We start from the raw sequence: 18,664 nt of genomic DNA, 5'->3' as shown, positions 1-18,664 counted from the left end.
GTTTGTTTTTGTTTTGGTGTATCACTATTGCCTCTTGATCTAGAGATCTTGTTGTAAGTTGTGTCAAGCATCGGCTCAATTTGTACAGGTTGTGGCCATTTGTGTAAGGGGGAGAATAGGGCAATGGAAGCAGCAATGATACAATGCAACAATGAAATGGCACAGATTTTCCAGAACAATACTCTCACATTGACAAACTAAGCAGAGAAAATTATAGAACAGAGGCCCCAACATTTTACCGAGCTAGGAAAATCTATTATTATGTATTCCAGGGAGCAACATACCATAAACTAGTATACATAGGAAATCTTATACCCAAATTATTGTGCTTTAAGGCTGGAAGAGCAGCTTATCTCCTGTCTGCTGCTTAGCATAGAAATAACAATCCAGTTACTTGTGTAAAATCTTTACTGAATATCTTCTACAGTCTGGGTGCTTAAAATGAGTATTTGCCTTTTAAGAAGTAGTTCCCCAGCACAGTGGATGAGCAGGACTCTAAACTATGGGGGGTGCTGTCCATGGTGCTGAAATGAAATTGCTGGACAGTGAATGATCAGGGCTCTATACAACAGAGGGACGCTGCCCAAGGTGCTGAATGCCTAATTTGTAGTTCTGGTTATGAATAGCCAATGATGTGCAGATAAATACAGCCCGCTGTGCACAATATCCAATGCCAACAAGTTTTACTGAACATTAACTGGGTATGTTTTCTTTTTAATGAAGACTTAAATTTTAAAACCTGGCAATAAGTTTAAAAAAAACCAAGCCCTGTGTCCCGTCCCCCCCCGCCTTATTATAAATGGCACTGCAGTCAGTCCATGTGATGTTGCGACTGCTGTGTTTGAAGTTTACCTCTCTTTGAAGTTCTAAGAGGATGAACTGAGACACAAAGTGATGTCAGATCTCTGTATTTAGAGGAGGAGAATGAATGAATGTGTTGAAGGGACCTTTAAATGCAACCCCCCTCTCATATAACAGCCCAGTTACAGCAGACAATTTATCCACCCTCTCACTGCAGCATTGGGATACCCATTGCAATGGGTGCAGTCATTAGCTATATAAAGGTACAGAAGAGGATCAGCCAAAGAGGGCAGAATGGGTCCCAGACCAGGAGAAGGAAAGGCCATCATGAAACAGGTGAAAACTCTCTATAAGGATTGAGTTTCTGGGGCAGTAACTTTCTTTATCTATGCTTCTGCCGTGTATATAGTGTGTGATAATGATACATGTTTTGTAACGGCTTGGGCGAATTTGACCCATTTCGTTTTGCCAAAAATTTGGCCCCAGCGAAATGTCATTGACACCCATTAAGGTCTAAGGCGACAATTATATTTTTTTGTCATCAGGGGGTCAATTAACTCGTTTGTATGTTTTTGGAGTGTTGGAGGAGACCCATGCAGACTCCTTATACAGTACCCAGGTTGGAATCAAACCCAGTACTACAAGGATTCAGTGCTAACAATTCTGCTGTGTGCCCTTGTTACAATTGCACCTATGACAGAATTTCTGGCCCAACCCCTGCTCTTAAAGTAGGCATTAAAAGACCAGTAACAGAAATGTTTTTTTTTTTTTAAAAATTGTTTCTACTTAACGAAAAAAAACACCAAGACAGTTTTAACTTTAAATTCACAAAGTCTTTATTAAGAAATTACTTACGATTCTCTGCTTGTGCTCCTCTAAAGAAACGGTGACAGGGCGATGATCCATCGTGCGGTGCTCGATTCCTCCTCCCTGCCTTCTATAGGAGTGTTTGTTTTTCGTTAAGTAGAAACTAATTTTTAAAAAAATATATTTTATTTTACTGGTCCTTTAAAGGGATTCTGTCATGCTTTTTATGTTGTAGTTTTATTTCTAGATTACACTGTTTGCACTGCAAATAATTCTTTCTACAATTTAAAATTCCATTCCTGTGTGTAGGCGCCATCTCAGGTCATTTTGCCTGGTCATGTGCTTTCAGAAAGAGCCAGCACTTTAGGATGTAACTGCTTTCTGGCAGACTGTTGTTCCTCCTACTCAATGTAACTGAATGTGCTGAATGTAACTGAATGGGACCTGGATTTTACTATTGAGTGCTGTTCTTAGATCTACCAGCAGCTATTATCTTGTGTTAGGGAGCTGCTATCTGGTTAGCTTCCCATTGTTCTGTTATTAGGCTGCTGGTGGGGGGAGGGAGGGGGGGGTGATATCACTCCAACTTGCAGTACAAGAGTGACTGAAGTTTATCAGAGCACAAGTCACATGACAGGGGGCAGCTAGGAAACTGACAATATGTCTAGCCCCATGTCAAATTTCAAACTTAAATCTGTTTGCTCTTTTGAGAAATGGATTTCAGTACAGAATTCTGCTGGAGCGGTACTATTAACTGATGTGTTTTGAAAAAAAACATTTTCCCCATGACAGTATCCCTTTAAGGTAGGCATTAAATACTGTGCTCCAGGTGCACTTGTATTCAGAGACTAGACAGTCTAGTGAGTGACGTGCAATTAAGGGACGTCCAAGGCCATGCTTATGTTCAGACTCTTATATGGAAGCCACATGATGTGTCTGCTATTATTTAATATTGCACCTCAAAGTGGCAAGTACCACAGAGTAGAGGACATTGTTGGCAAAAACATGAGACATTACACCAACTTTTTGCCTTTCACACCTTCCCCTACTATAAATGAGGCGTAGGATAGTAAATGGGGAACCCTGTATGAAAACATTGTTGCAGGTTTCACATGTTCAATGAAGCAGGGGTATACAACGTATACTAAATAAACAGGACCCACCAGGCCCTCCGGGTCCCCTGCCTCCAGGTTCCCCCACCGAGCTGCCACCCCTCCGCAGCACATGCGCGTGCTCGCACCTTGTATATGTCGTGATGTGCGCCAAGAAGATAAGCCCAGGGAATAGGACTTCGCATTGCTCCTCTCCAGGTCCCCTGCCACTGGGTTCCCCCATCGAGCCGCCACCTCCCCCCTGCTGCACATGTGCTTGTATATGCCGTGACGTGCAGCAAGAAGATAAACACAGGGAACAGGGCTGGGCCTGACGGGGCCCACAAGAGCCGGGAGCCCACCGGGTTTTTTCCCGGTGCCCCGTCTGCCCAGTCCGACCCTGTAAATAAAATATTATTGAAATTAAATGCTTAATTAGAAAATTGAGCTTTCGTTTGAAGGACCTGAAGCACCTAAGCAAGATGGCTTACTACTGCTGTGAAACAAATAAAACAGGATTAGCAGGTTGCAGCAGGGAAATATGGCTGCCCGCAAGGCAAGCAACAAAGAACCTGATTCTATGTGAAGGCAGCACCTGTTAAATCTAACTGCACATTGGCACATCTCTGTGAAATCTAAGAGAAAGCCGAGCCTTCCCATGACCTGTACTGCCTGACAAGGACATGATTAGCCACAATGTCCCTCCTGGGGCCAGTGCCAAAAGCTGATCTAACCACCGTCAAGATGGTAGTGCAGCCTCAACTGAAAATAACATCTGCTTAATTGAGCCCATTATAGACTGCAGGACATTCATTTTTGAGGAAATTATCGAAGAACTGATAATTCCATGGTTGTATTGCCTGCATAGGGATTTATCTACAGCTTGTTGTCAAAAGTTAAAGAGAATCTTGGAAAGTCTATGCACTGACGGTGAGGTTTATCTGCATAGATTGAGGGATTGCTGGGAACACTGTCCAGCTCACAAAAAACTTACCATCATATGTAATAAAAGGCACTCATTTTGCCTAGGAGCAGTAACCCATGGCAACCAATAAGATATTTGCTTTTAGACAGGGGACCAGTAAATGCTTCCTGCTGATTAGCCTGGAAGCAAGCTTTGCTCTTTTTATTACATTTGCACAAAAAAGCTTGGGAAATGCAGAGCACCTGCACAGATGATCCTTAAAGGGGTGGTTCACCTTTTAGTATGTTATGGTATGACCTATTGTAAACAACTTTTCAATTGGTCTTCATCATTTATTTTTTATAAAGTTTGAATTATTTGCCTTCTCCTTCTGACTCTTTCCAGCTTTCAAATGGGGGTCACTGACCCCATCTAAAAACAAACATTCTGTAAGGCTACAAATTTATTGTTATTGCTACTTTTTATTACTCGTCTTTTTATTCAGGCCTCTCCTATTCCTATTCCAGTACGTTATTCAAATCAACCCATGGTTTCTAGGGTAATTTGGACCCTATCAACCAGATTGATGAACTGCGAACTGAAGAGATGCTGAATATAAAGCTCAATAACTAAAAAATAAAAAATAATAAAAAACAATTGCAAACTGTCTCACAATAGCACTCGCTAGATCATACCAAAAGTTAATTTAAATGTGAACAACCCCTTTAATAAGCCCAACACAATATACTGTCAACTCCAATGAGTTACCAATATACAGTTAATTTCTTCATAAATAGTGATTTCCTTCCATATATCTGTGCCTGTGCCAATCAAAACTTATATACTTACAAACTACAGGCATGGGCTCCGTTATCCAGAAACCCATTATCCAGAAAGCTCCAAATCACACGAAGGTGATCTCCCATAGACTCCTTTTTATCCAAATAATCCAAATAATCCAAAATTTAAAAAACTGAGCCATTGGGTGAGCACCTTATCAATTAACTCATGTGGTCATCCTCCAATGGCATTTTCAAGCCTGGGTGATAGATAGCTGGACAGGCCCCGTTCAAGGCCAATATGTTACTGGCTTGGTCTGGAAGGACCAATCCCCCAGCAGGATACCTGATTCTGAGTTGTATACAGTTCTGCAACTGAACCCCTTACAGATTATTTATGGAATGAAACATACACATCAAACTGAGACTATAATGCTTGAAGCAGTCCAGATCAAGATCTACTTCTCTTGTGTGGTTGTGACATTATTATATGAAAGCATGGTGTCAGCTATTTAAGTTAAATTGTATAAATATCGAGGCAGCATATAAAATGTCAAACCCTAATTTTGTCCTTTTTTGCCACACCTTTTTTTGTTCCCAGTAGGAGAACCCCAAAAAATATATTCCATGGGTACATTAATACTGTTCCTTAAAAATAGTATCATCCTTTGATTTATCTACATAGTGTCGGCATATAGACATTGTTTATCATCATTCCTTGCCCCAGTAGAGCTCACAATCTAAGTTCCCCACCGCATGCACACAAACTACTGTCAGCTGCATTTTGAGGCAATTCCTGGACCAATATGTTTTGGATTGTGGGGAAAATATTCACAAACAGACAAATTATTTTCAGGAAATAAACCAGGGACCACAGCACTTCAAGGCACCGGTAGCCAGTGTGCCACCAAGCTGCCACTTACAGTGATTCCCACAGTGGGTCAGGACTCACTTAGGCAGCTTATTAGAAAGTGGTAAGTACACACAGAGAATATTAATAGCTTTAAGTAAACATCTATTTGAATTTTCGGAAGTGGAACCACCTTACTTAATCATTTCTTTGTATTTAGTTACAAGAAAGTTATCACAAAAGGTGTATGACAAGGAACTATGGCCTCTGTAAATACCTCATATGACCAGTGGAATAACTATAGGGGCCTGGCCCCCCCCCCACAAAATATTTTCTCTTGGGAAAATTGACGGATGACTTGCAGCGACTTGTGTACTGTATATACCTTCTACAGCCAAGTGTATATACTTCCTACGGCCAAGTGTATATGTATATATATATATATATACTTCCGACAGCCAAGTGTATATACTTCCTACAGCCTAGTGTATATACTTCCCATGGCCTAGTGTCTATACATCCTAAAGCCAAGTTTATATACTTCCTACGGTCTAGTGTCTATACTTCCTACAGCCAAGTGTCTATACTTCCTACTGCCTAGTGTATCTACTTCCTATGGCCCAGTCTATATATTTCCTACTACCCAGTGTCTATACTTCCTACAGCCAAGTGTACATACTTCCTATGGCCTACTGTATATACTTCCTACACCCCAGTGTCTATACTTCCTACAGCCTAGTGTATCTACTTCCTATGGCCCAGTGTATATATTTCCTACTACCCAGTGTCTATACTTCCTACAGCCAAGTGTATATACTTCCTAAGACCCAGTGTATATATTTCCTATGGCCTTGTGCATATACTTCCTACAGCCTAGTGTATTTAATTCCTAAGACCCAGTGTATATATTTCCTATGGCCTTGTGCATATACTTCCTACAAGTATACATACTTCCTACGGCCCAGTGTATATACTTCCTACAGCCAAGTGTACATACTTCCTACGGCCCAGTGTATATACTTCCTACGGCCCAGTGTATATACTTCCTACAGCCAAGTGTACATACTTCCTACGGCCCAGTGTGTATACTTCCTACGGCCCAGTGTATATACTTCCTACGGCTCAGTGTATATAACTCCTACACCTCGATGTATATACAGTACCTCCTACCTCCTGTGTATATACATTTACCTGCTACAGTCCAGTATTTACCTCCTGTGGCCCAGTGTATAAAACTCCTAAAGCCCAGTAGATATACCTTCTATGACCCAGTGTATAAACCTCCTACAGCCAGGTGTATATAACTCCTATGGCTCAGTGTATATGCCTCACTGGCCAGACACATCTATAGTTACAAATACAAAAAAGGGGGGTTGTGGGTGCATTCCTAAGGCTAAATTATAAAATGGAAGTGCTACTGACCTGGCCATTCCCTGGTCCCCTGTCTAAGGAATTCAATAAATATGCAAGTGCATGTATTTAAAAAAACAAGTTTTTTTTGTTACAAAGTTATGATCATAAAATTGATAAGCCACCATACTATGTCAATGTCATGGTCTCTGGTAAGGAATTTTACCTTTCTGCTTAATAGCATTACTTGGAGTAAATATCTCCTGAACCCTGATTTCAACCTGTGGGCTAGATCCTCCCCCGCCACCTGCTTTTGCGGCTTTTGAGAGAGACTGTCCATCTATAGTTTCACCTTATAATAGTTACACATTTTTGTCCCTGGTTAGATGATAAGTCAGCTGGAGGGATACCCGTAGAGTTGATGGCTTGCTCTGTGACCGGCACGGAGGGTCTGTGTTTACATGAAGCTATTCAGGAGCCTCCATTCCTGCGCTGCCATGATTATCGATCCCAGAGCTAAGTACATGGCTGGCCTGGGCCCAGTGATAGAGAAAAATACACAACAATAAAATGAAAATATTTACAGCCATTAAAATGGGCCTAAATCAGGTGGATGTATTGATTGGGTTCCTGCTTACCACAGCAATAAGGCACTTGCTTACTCATACTTTATTACAGGCAGTCCTCTTTTGTCTTTAATAATTCACAGCGCTAATTGTCTTAAAATACTGAGTTTGAAACGGCAAAGCAGGCAGTTTGTCCTTCCCACCCCTCCGGCTTCATATCCGCTCCTCTCTGCTTCCAGTTCTGCCCCGATTCGACATCCTGTTGTTGAAAAGAAGCATTAGGTGTAAAACTAGACTTGTAAAGCCGTGCCCCGGAGCAAATCATGTCCTATGTCACCTGCCTGAAAGCGAGAAGCCTACATTATTACTGTTAACAACACATCAAATCATTCCAACTGAACTGTCATTAGTAGCAGTTGGTTAAGAATGCTGGGAGTTGTAGTTCCTTGCAGCTGCGGGGTGTGAGTTTTTCCCTACTATAACACTCAGGTCTTTCATTTTAAGCAATATTATTTAGGGATGTCAGGCTCATAAATGTATTTTATGTTGTATGAACAATTGCCAGTATTAAGGGTTTTTAAGCATCCTTTTCAAAGATTTTGGGGGCCTATTTTGTGGGGTGCAGTAAGTTCTAGATACACCACTGCATACGTCTTATAAGTTAGAGTAACTATCTGAGCATTGATTACAAGTTGAGGCAAAGCCTTCTCCTGTCTCCATTTTAAGCCAATAATTCTAGTTTCTACAAAATAGTTTCCTTTTTCTCTGTAATAATAAAACTGTACCTTGTACTTGATCCCAGCTAAGCTGCTTGAATCCATATAATGGCGGCAAAACAATCCCATTGGGGTTTTTTTTTCATGTTTAAATCATTTTTATCAGGTTTCAGATAATAGTTATCCAAATTCTAGCAAGATCCCTTATCCAGAAACCCCCCAGGTCCCAAGCATTCCAGATAATAGATCCTATACTTGTACTTGCATACCTATAATTTAATATGAGGGATTCTCTCCTCTCTCGTCATTCATCGTCTCTCTTTCTTCTTCCAGGATATCCCATCCATGACAGACCCTCACACAAGAGCCTCTAACCTTATTAATGGACATCAGCCTTTAGCCCATTCACCAACACTTTTCTCCATCCATTCTCATTGATCTGTGGTACATTCTGCTGGCTAATCTAAGGCCACGGTATCTTCCCACTGAATCTGCAAAATATTCTAAACGGAAGTTCAGCACCAGCAGAATATAATAAACAATGGGGTTTTTCTTTTATCATTTCCATCTACTTCCTTCAAACCCAGCACCTTTGGTCACGTTTATATAAAGTAATAACATTAAAAGTCCATTATAAAGGTGCACATTGTATAAAGAGAATGAGTAAATGAGCCTAAAATGTGGTTTATGGACATATATTGGCTTGACTTATACTGTATTTTTCGGTTTCATTTTTTATGCATCATCGCAGCCCATAATTGATAATATAGTGAATAAAGTACCCCCTCTTGTAAAATATAAGGATATTATAAGTTACCGAGGAGTTTCATGACCATATAAAAACACGAGGCCGAAGGTCACGGAACTCCGAGGTAACTTAGAATATCCTCATATTTTGCAACTGGAGGTACTTTATTTATTATAATACACAAGTTTCAGTGAGTCATGTGACAGAAATGACATCAGAACTCTCCGTTTATAACTGATGACATCAGTACTCACCGTTTATAAGGATATAATTTACAGGATATTCATGGCTTTTGTGTATTATAAGTGCATTTAAGGTCCTGCGCTACACAGATAATGTCAGATCTATTACATCAACATGGCAGGTTGAGCCACAGGAAATTTCTTTTGTGGCAGTTGCTGAAGCCTGATGAATATTAGCACCGTTTATTTATAAAGCCCTACCATATTCCACAGCTCTTTGCACAATAGTAGTCCCCTGCCCCAGTAAAGCTTACAATCGAATGCCCCTACCACAGGCACATGATCCAGTCCGTTTCATCAGGAGCCAATTAGCCTTTTGATATGTATTTGGATTGTGGAAAAAAAACATGGAGCACCCACATTTAAGATGTTTTGGGGCAGTTGTAGTTGCAAAAAGATTGCGAGAATAAATGCCGTTCTTTAATGGCGGAAGCCAAAGGTGGTGAACTCTTTAGGGGTCCTAAAGTGCATCCATTACTGCAGCAAACTTGCCACTAAAGAACTGCCCACAGATATCATTACTACACCACCAACCAGTGCAATTGTGTCTGAAATGCCTTGTTGATAGGATCATTAATCTGATAACAATTGCAATACAGCCTTGTCATAAAGTACACTGCATAACTTAAGTAAAGAGCAAAGTTGGAGACCAACCCATTCTTGTTTAGATATTTGTGGACAGAATCTTTCATAAATTTGATGCCAACATTATTTACCATGTTCATAGGGATGTCGCGGACTGTTCGCCCGCGAACTAATTCGCGCGAACATCGACCGTTCGCGTCCGCCGAATGTTCGCGAACGTCGCGTGACGTTCGCCAATTTGGGTTCGCCTTAGCTGGCGCTTATTTTTGCCCTCTCACCCCAGAGCAGCAGATACATGGCAGCCAATCAGGAAGCTCTCCCTCCTGGACCACCCCCACACCCCCTGGACCACTCCCCTTCCATATATAAACTGAAGCCCTGCAGCGTTTTTTCATTCTGCCTGTGTGTGCTTGGAAGAGCTAGTGTAGGGAGAGAGCTGTTTAGTGATTTGAGGGACAGTTGATAGTAACTTTGCTGGCTAGTAATCTACTTGATACTGCTCTGTATTGTAGGGACAGAACTCTGCAGGGATTTGAGGGACATTTTAGGTTAGGTAGCTTTGCTGGCTAGTAATCTACCTTCTACTGCAGTGCTCTGTATGTAGCTGCTGTGGGCAGCTGTCCTGCTGCTGATCTCTCATCTGCTGACTGCTGCCTGTAACCCAATAGTCCTTGTAAGGACTGCTTTTATTTTCTTTTTTGTTTTTTTTTTTACTTTGCTACTGTAAGAGCCCAGTGCTATTAGTCTAGCTGTGTTGGGGAGTGGGACTGGTGTGCTGCTCCTCCTAGTAGTTCACCACTACCAGCACCAACCAGAGTCAAAATTGTTACAAAGTATCTTATTTGCACCTGTTAGCTGTTCTGAGCTCTCTGCCAAAAGCTAATTAAGTTAGAAACTGTTTTTTTTCTGGCTGTTCGGTTCAGAGAAAAGAGGGACTTTCCAGTACAAAAGAGGGACAGGGGGTTGAGTGGTCAAAAGAGGGACAGTTGGGAGGTATGCAAGTGCCACCTAGCTGTGTGAGCTTTTTCACATTCTGTCTAAATAACAATAATAATTCCGTGTCCGTAAACATCACCTGAGTGATGTTTTTACAGCAGCAATAATATATTCCGTACCCACTACTGTATACGTTGCCCTTGCAGGCATTGTTTGCCCAGTCTTTAACCAAGTGCCACCTAGCTGTGTGAGCTTTTTCACATTCCGTGTCCAGAAACATCACCTGAGTGACGTAGTGTGATTTCTGCCCTTTACAGCACAAAACGCAGCGCTGTGTCAACAATGTATTTTTCAGATACATTTTTGCCCTTGATCCCCCTCTGGCATGCCACTGTCCAGGTCGTTGCACCCTTTAAACAACTTTAAAATCATTTTTCTGGCCAGAAATGTCTTTTCTAGCTTTTAAAATTCGCCTTCCCATTGAAGTCTATGGGGTTCGCGACGTTCGCGAACCGTTCGCATTTTTGACGCAAGTTCGCGAATATGTTCGCGAACATTTTTTCCGCCGTTCGCTACATCCCTACATGTTCAAACTTCCCCTGGGCCTTACGTACAGGATAAACTGAAGGGGTTGAACACCTACCCCAAACCAAAAAGTTCACTGGTTCTGTAAGAGCCTGGGTCATTTAGACAAGAAGCCTGCACTGTGGTGGTGGGGCATGAGGTTGGGTTTGAGAAGTTATCCATCTGAGGATATATTTGCTGTTAGGGAGATCTGTCTTAATACTTGTACAGGTATGTGACCTGTTATCTGGAATGCTTGGGACCTGAGGTTTTCGAGATAGCGGAGCTTTCAGTAATTTGGATCTTCATACCTTAAGTCTACTAGAAAATCATGTAAACATTAAATAAACCCAATAGGTTTGGTTTGCTTCCAATAAGGATTAATTATATGTTAGTTTGTTAGTACAAGATACTGTTTTATCAATACAGAGAAAAAGGAAATCATCTTTAAAAATTTGGATTATTTGGATAAAATGGAGACTATGGGAAACGGCCTTCCAGTAATTTGGAGCTTTCTGAATAACAGGTTTCCAGATAATGGATCCCATACCTGTACTAGGAATATATGGTTGAAAATGCAACTTGTTTCAATCTACAACCCACCTTAGATCTGATGACGCTGTAGTGTCTTTTGTGACGTGTTTCATTGGATTTTTGGTGTAGTTTAAATTTTTTATCCAGAGCTGACTTTTGGGGATGAAAATTAGGGATAAATACCCTGCAGTCTGCACTTAGTGGGGTCTAAAAGAGCAGTAGTTATAGGTAGGAAGAGTCCATCAGGGCAAGTCTTTCATGTGCTCAGCTTCTGTGGCCATAAAGAAGCTGCATGGAAATTGGGCACCAGTCTGATCATCTTCAGTCTTGCAAGATAAAAGTATTATAGATATTATTTTTATTTTTAAGGAAAACTGGATATTGATGGCACATGACTGCACTAAAGAAAAGTGTATAAACATGAAGAAAGCAGGCACATTAACACCCTCTAATATTCTCACCTCCTCCTCTCTCCCCTTCTTTCCCAAAGTCTCCCCTAAAAATTCGTCTCCTTTATTTCACACACCCCCTCTTTTCCACCCCTGGACTTTCCCCTTTTGTATTTAGTGGTTTGCCATATAATATTTGCTTTTAAATCTCTCTTCTTCCATTCGCCTCCCTTACGGTCTCTCTCTTTTTCCGGCTGTCTCACTCCAGCCTATTAGCTCTCTCACCACATAATTCATCGGAATGTTTTCATGCTGTGTAATGTGTAAGAAGGTGTGTTTCCCCCACAAACTCTTTTCCTGTCTCAGCATTAAGTCTTCAGGTCTTGCTTTTAATGGAGCGGGGATCCTATTTGGATAATGCAGAATAGATTCCACAGTCTAGAGCTTTTATCCATTTAAACATCTTTAATATTTTACAGTGAAAGAAAGGGGAATCAATCTCTGCTTTATCTGTGCTCTCATTATGGGGCTCAAATAACAGCTCTGGCAGAAATGCTGAGAGAGAGAATCGGAGTAAGTAAACTATGTAATCGGACTGTGGGTGGGGAGGAAGAAAAATCCAGGGTAAGGGAGACTTGGAGCCTGAAGGGAAGACAATTAGATATTAGTATAGAATGCACAGGGTGAAGCACAGGGGTTTCAATCTCTAGACCATTATAGAAGCTGTTTAATAAAATTGTTAAACTCTAACTCCCATCACTACCTGACAGCCTTTAGAAGTTGTAGTTCAAAAGCAGCCAGTGAAGACTAAAAAGAAACTGCAGACTTTTTTGCTGGGTCTCTGGATGAAATGGTGAGGGAAGAGACTTCTAATAGAGAGAAATTAGAGAAATACCTTATGGCTGATTAACATAGATGGCATTATGAAGTAACTATAAACAACCAAACTCAAATCACTCTCATAATTCTAACTTGCACTTTACCAACCAAAGCTGAGGGGCCCATTTACTTAGCTTGAGTGAAGGAATAGAATAAAAAAAACTTTGAATTTCGAATGTTTTTTTTGGCTACTTCGACCATCAAATGGGCTACTTCGAACTTCGACTTCGAATCGAACTAAAAATCATTCGACTATTCGACCATTCGATAGTCGAAGTACTGTCTCTTTAAAAAAAAACTTCGACCCCCTAGTTCGCCACCTAAAATCTACCGAAGTCAATGTTAACCTATGGGGAAGGTCCCCATAGGCTTTCTAAGCTTTTTTGGGTCGAAGAAAAATCTTTGATCGATGGATTAAAATCCTTCGAATCAAACGATTCGAAGGATTTAATTGTTCAATCTAACGATTTTTCGTTCGATCGAACGAATTGCGGTAAATCCTTCGACTTTGATATTCGAAGTCGAAGGATTTCAATTCAGCAGTCTAATATCGAGGGTTAATTAACCCTCGATATTCCACCATAAGTAAATTTGCCCCTAAATGTCACCACCACTTGAGGCAACCAGGTTAAAACAAACTAGATGGAGAGTGAGTTCCCCAGGCTTCATTAGAGTTGGGACTTGGCCACACCACTTTTAGATCTGACTATCCAGCCTATGAAATAAATGATTGAATGTCTCAAATCACCTATTTAGAAAACCAGGTATACTGTAGCACACCAGTGTACCTGGTTTTCTACATATGTTTTGGATCACAGGCGGATGGTCCTTTCACTGTTAAGCACCCTACCCAGCAAAAAGGGTTTCCTACAGGTAGAAGCTCTTCATATTTGTGTGGAGTTAAATCACCTATTTGAAACATCCAAAGTTCTGCCCATGTTTGTCTAGAGGTCAACGAATGGGATGAGCAAAACCAAGTCTAAAGGGGCATGCCAATACCCTTGTGGCAAGGAGAATGCTGGTTGGCTCCATTCCACTCCATTCTGCCCTATTACCACAACAATATCAGTTGACCTTGCCTCTTTATCTCCTAATAGTCAATATTTTATCCAGTTTGGAGTGCTCACCCTTCTGATCTACACCCAATATGGGTGTCAAGTGCTTAATCTGGATGACCTTCTCCTAGCCAACAGGTCCTGTATCCAATGTAAAAAATGAACCAGCAGCACATGGATTTGAAGTGAAGCAGGTGAATTTCTTGTTTATTTAGCCCATGTACATACAAGATATGGGCAATGTTTCCAACCTTACTGGGCCCTTTATCTCCTAAGAGTCACCTAGCTCATCATCTCCTTCTTTCTGGAGTAGCTCTACTCTCTTATTTAATGTTATTGGTGGGATGATGTTAGTTGTAGATATCTAACTATCTGAGCATTGATTTTATGGCCAAATGATCCTGGCTCAAACCGGAGTCCCATGCCAACTTAGATTGGAACACTGCATAGACTGCAAGAGTGGGAAATATTTAAGTGAGACTTGCCAAATCATGATTTCTGTATCTCCATGGCCAAAAGATGAATTCTTTATTTCCGTGGCATATTATTTATTAGAATTGCTTCAGAAGTACATCATTGTTCTTACATAAGAGTCTAATGAGGTGGTCCTCATAGAGACTGATAAATGACATTATGGAATGGTGAATATATATTTTAGAAAGGGACACTATATAATGTGTGAGGGGCAGATACATCAAATGCTATCTCAAATTCCAGGTGCAAGTTAGGTGAATTGCTACAACTTTGTTGAGAAATAGCTGCTTTTATATGAGTGCCAACTGGAGAGAACAGTGGAAAAACTTTTCCCTCGGATGATTAAAACAGCTCTTGGACTTTGCCCCAGTGTAGTGACAGATAATTTCCAATTGGTTGGCATGGGTTACTGCACAGCCTGGTGTCAGTAAATGAGCCTGATTCTTCTAGATATGGTGGAATCTCGTGAAGAGATTGCCCTTGTGCTTTAAAATGTGATTAAGGAAAAACAAAGCTGTTTCACCAGACAATAATTAACAATGTGTTCTTGAAGTACTGTATTCCATTGACCTTACTGTAGAATATTAAGCTACTATCCTGCTCCTTCCTTTATCCCTCCCACCCTTGTTTCCTTCTATTTCTCCTGTGTCACCCCAGCACAATACATTACTTTCACGTGTACGGTTGAAAATCCCTCCAGCTCACTTTTCAAAACCGCGGGCTTGCTGAGATAAGTCTTTTTCTTCCTTAAGACCATCACTCCACCGCTGTCTCTATAGAAACCTTTATCTCAATCAATTGATGTAAGGAGAGAGTGGTACTTCTCTGACGCTCCTCCCTGTCCCACACAGGAGAAGAGAGGGAGGGAGGGAGGGAGGGATGCTGAAGGGGGTGAAGTTGCATACAGCTAGATAGTTTTTCAGCATCCAATGGGAGGATGTTGGGCGGGCATCCAAGGACTGCACAACACCGTAGATAGATATGCCTCATTGCCTCTCTGTGACCCAGCAGAAGTGACCATTTGTGGTCACTTCAGGAACTGGCCGCAATTGCCCAAAGTGTCTCCTTTCACAATGACATTAACCAGAAAACATCTTTGAAGTTTGCCAAGTTCTTGAATTGCGCCTTGAAGCATCTTCTACGAGGCCTGGGCACTGGGGGTCCCTGAGTCCATCCTAAACCTTTATTCTCCGAGGATTTTGTTCCAAAGTGGGTGTCTTTCTGTGGATGGGGGATTGAGTTTTCTGAAGACTTTGGCTTGGGAGAAGAAGAGCTGGCGTCCAGGGTGATTTGTATGCCCAGACCTCAGGACCCCTTGCAGGGGAAAGCTGGCCTGCCATGGGAATCCAGGGCATGGAACTATGTGCAATTGCAGTGGTTATTGCACTCTTTGTAGCTGTGCTCAAGCAGTTTGGAATCTTGGAACCCATGTCAATGGAAGGTAATCTCTGCTTTCTTCTTCAGCTGACCCCTATAATCTGTTTTAGCCATTTGTTTACTTAACTCAGGAGGGAAACAGTTGTGAAGGTGAATGTTGTAACTTTATCAGTGCTACTGATTAACTAGTCAATATTTACTCTCCGCATGCTGTATATGAACTGGAGCCTGTTACTCCATAAGGGTCAACCTATAATCTAGACTGTATATCACTTGTTAACTTTATTCCCCAGCGAGAGACCCCCCCTCCAAATTAAAGCACCTACACAGTTAATTCATCACCACAAGGTTTAGGGATTCCTAAATCTAGAAGATAATGCAAAATGAAATTCTTTAGAAAGCTGATGCATACTTCCCATTATACAACAGCTGATGCTGAACTAACAGCGCAGGAGCCATACGTTTCAAAAACTTTTAACACAGTCATCGTTGACTTGCACCATCCATTGTCACCTCAAACAACAACAGTGCAGGTGGTGCCTAAACAATTTTACCGTCAAACCCATCCCCCAAAAAACCCAGAAGTTCAGATGAATGTTGTGTTTGAAATCATTGTCCAGCTCCCCACAATAGATTGCAAGTTTTTGTGAAATGCTATAATCGTTGTGCTTGGCACAGTTTTCATCTGGGTTGAGTCCAACTGTGCAACAAATAAAAGTAACTAGCACTTCAGCTAGTATGACCTCTAGACCCGGTCTGGCATGTACAGGTACTGACCATTTATCTTTATGCAACATTGAACCCTTGCAGTCTGATGCTAAACTGATTCATCCCCCTGCCCCTTTGGTTTAACCCACTGTACCAGGGCTTGTGCTGCACCAGCTCCTAAACAAACAATGGTATCGTTTTCCAAGGCATATTTATAGCTGTAGATGTAAACAATCTTAGAAGTTTATATTTCAGTTGGTCAGATTAATGTGATATAATCCAAAAAGCATAGTTACTCAATAAGGCTTTTAATATTTATCAGATGAATTACTTCTAGAAAGGCTTGAGAGAGGCCTACCCATAAAAAGATGGGTGTCTGGCCCAGCCAAGGGATAATTTCTCATAGTATAATGAAATAATAGAAAAACTAACCACTGTAGGTATAGTGTAGGGATATTAACCATGACCAAAGCTCAGCTCTCACCATCTGCTTGGCTTACCCTGCAGGTTTTCCATGTTTAGTTATTTCCAGTGCAGCACAGTATGGCATAGAATTTTCTGGACCAATCAATCATAAATTCTCCACCCGTTAATTCTTCCTCTGCCGAAATGCAGTTCAATGAATCTACTACGCCTTCTGAAAATCGATATTCCCTCAAGATTGTTTGGAGTCTGCCAACCTCCACATTTATTTGGCGACCTCCCACCCCGCAAATTTCCGCTCTGTCATTTAGAGTTTGAGAAATACTAAAGGGGCATTCAGAATGAGGAGAAGGCAAATGGATGTTTCTTGAAAATTCTAATTTCATGTCTCAGGACTGATAAAAAATAAGTGGATTTAGATGATATTACTGTACATTTGATCCCAATGCTGCAAACTCAGGGCTCGGAGAGATGACTTAGAATTATTGTTCTCCAGCTTGGTGCAGGCAATACAGAATAACTGAGTATATACCAAAGGGAATTGATGTATGCTTTTTGCTGTTTGGATCCTAGTCAAGTAAAATGGTGCTCAGTGAGGAAGGAGTTAAAACCCGGAGGGTTTTCCCATTCTAATGTTGCCTCCCTAGACAATGCATCACTTCTCTCAAGAAACTCTATCTGGGCCCTGTGTGTGATGCATATTCTTATTCCCTGTCTGTAGGAGAGTTTATTTTTAGGAATGGGGTTGCTTTTTCGCAGTAAGGTGGAGATCCTGGGGAGTGGGGGAGAGCAGGCTGTAAGATGAAACGCTGCAGTGAGCATTAGAGTATCAAGAGAGATTCCAAATTTTGGGAGCAGACGGGGTATTGGGACTATACTGGCTGCTTATAAAATAAAAACATGTACACAGGCTTAGTGCTACATCTGAATTAGGCTGGTACTGCCATGTTTGGCACAGTAACTTGAGGGCCTATATTATTTACCATTACATGTAGATCCCTGGGCCTAAATTTGATGTGCTAAAGTGCCTGGAATAATCTAAAATCAGGTTCATCTGTTCTGAGCACTTCATGTTTATGGGACATCCAAGCAGGGCTGGCTACCTTTAGTCCTAGAAAAGTTCAGTTTAAGGGGTGAAAGTCAATGGCACTGGCCAAGCCATACGCCAATTAATCCAATATAGAAAAAACGCCAATACCTTGATATGCTGCAACGGGGGTGATAGCATTTTTGCTATACCTCTAGTCCTATGCTTAGCTAACCATGCTCAGCAGAAGTTGGAGGTAGGAAGACATGGGAAGCTAAAGAAACCCCACCACAACCAAACCAAAACACATGGGTGTACATTCGTTTGGGGGTCTCTTTCAAAAAGATAAAAAATTCATGCAGAATGTACACACAGTTTGCCACATTTTATCAGGGTTCAGTAATGTTTACATGTCATGCCACGTCTTCAGCACTCCACAATCCATAAGCAGCCTAGAACTTTTTACAAGCAGAAGTGGTACAAAGTAACCAGCTAAGCTAATGGAGGGGTCCAAAAAGAAATGTCGGTACACATTGCAGCAAATACAAGAGGTCCTCTGCACTCAACTCATTATCAATATATTGAGACATTTTGTGCCTTAAGCTTCTAATAACCCTTTAAACAAAACAGGGATTGTTTGTCCATATATTGCAATATAGTTAAGCTGGCCAACTACGTCAAAGTCATCCCATATCTGGCCAGTCCTACACTCAATTCTCATCTGATTCATTAAGAATTCTATTGCTTCATTATACATTTTACAAAGGGACTAAGTTTTACCTGCAACTTACTTGCTGCTTTCAAAGTAAAACTCCCAAACTTGGCTGCCCTTTTATTGGCCACTAGTGGGATCACCAGC

At 41.2% G+C, this 18,664-nt stretch overlaps 1 protein-coding gene across 2 annotated transcripts in view; it reads left to right on the top strand.

Annotated features, from left to right (window-relative positions):
• The window catches only part of LOC108712760 (calsenilin), a 56,298-nt gene that overhangs the window by 21,013 nt on the left and 16,621 nt on the right, over nucleotides 1–18,664 (top strand). Inside the window, exon 1 of one of the 2 annotated variants that reach the window (XM_018255160.2) lies at nucleotides 15,442–15,711. The exons of the other annotated variant lie outside the window; for it this stretch is intronic. Coding sequence (XP_018110649.1) covers nucleotides 15,609–15,711 — 103 coding nt within the window. The 5' untranslated portion in view covers nucleotides 15,442–15,608. Of the gene's footprint in view, nucleotides 1–15,441; nucleotides 15,712–18,664 lie in introns of those variants that run through there. 2 annotated transcript variants of the gene reach the window in all.

Source organism: Xenopus laevis, chromosome 3S (genome assembly GCF_017654675.1).
Source record: "Xenopus laevis strain J_2021 chromosome 3S, Xenopus_laevis_v10.1, whole genome shotgun sequence".
In the NCBI taxonomy this organism is placed as follows: Eukaryota; Metazoa; Chordata; class Amphibia; order Anura; family Pipidae; genus Xenopus; species Xenopus laevis.
This window is presented reverse-complemented; position numbering and strand designations above follow the sequence as displayed.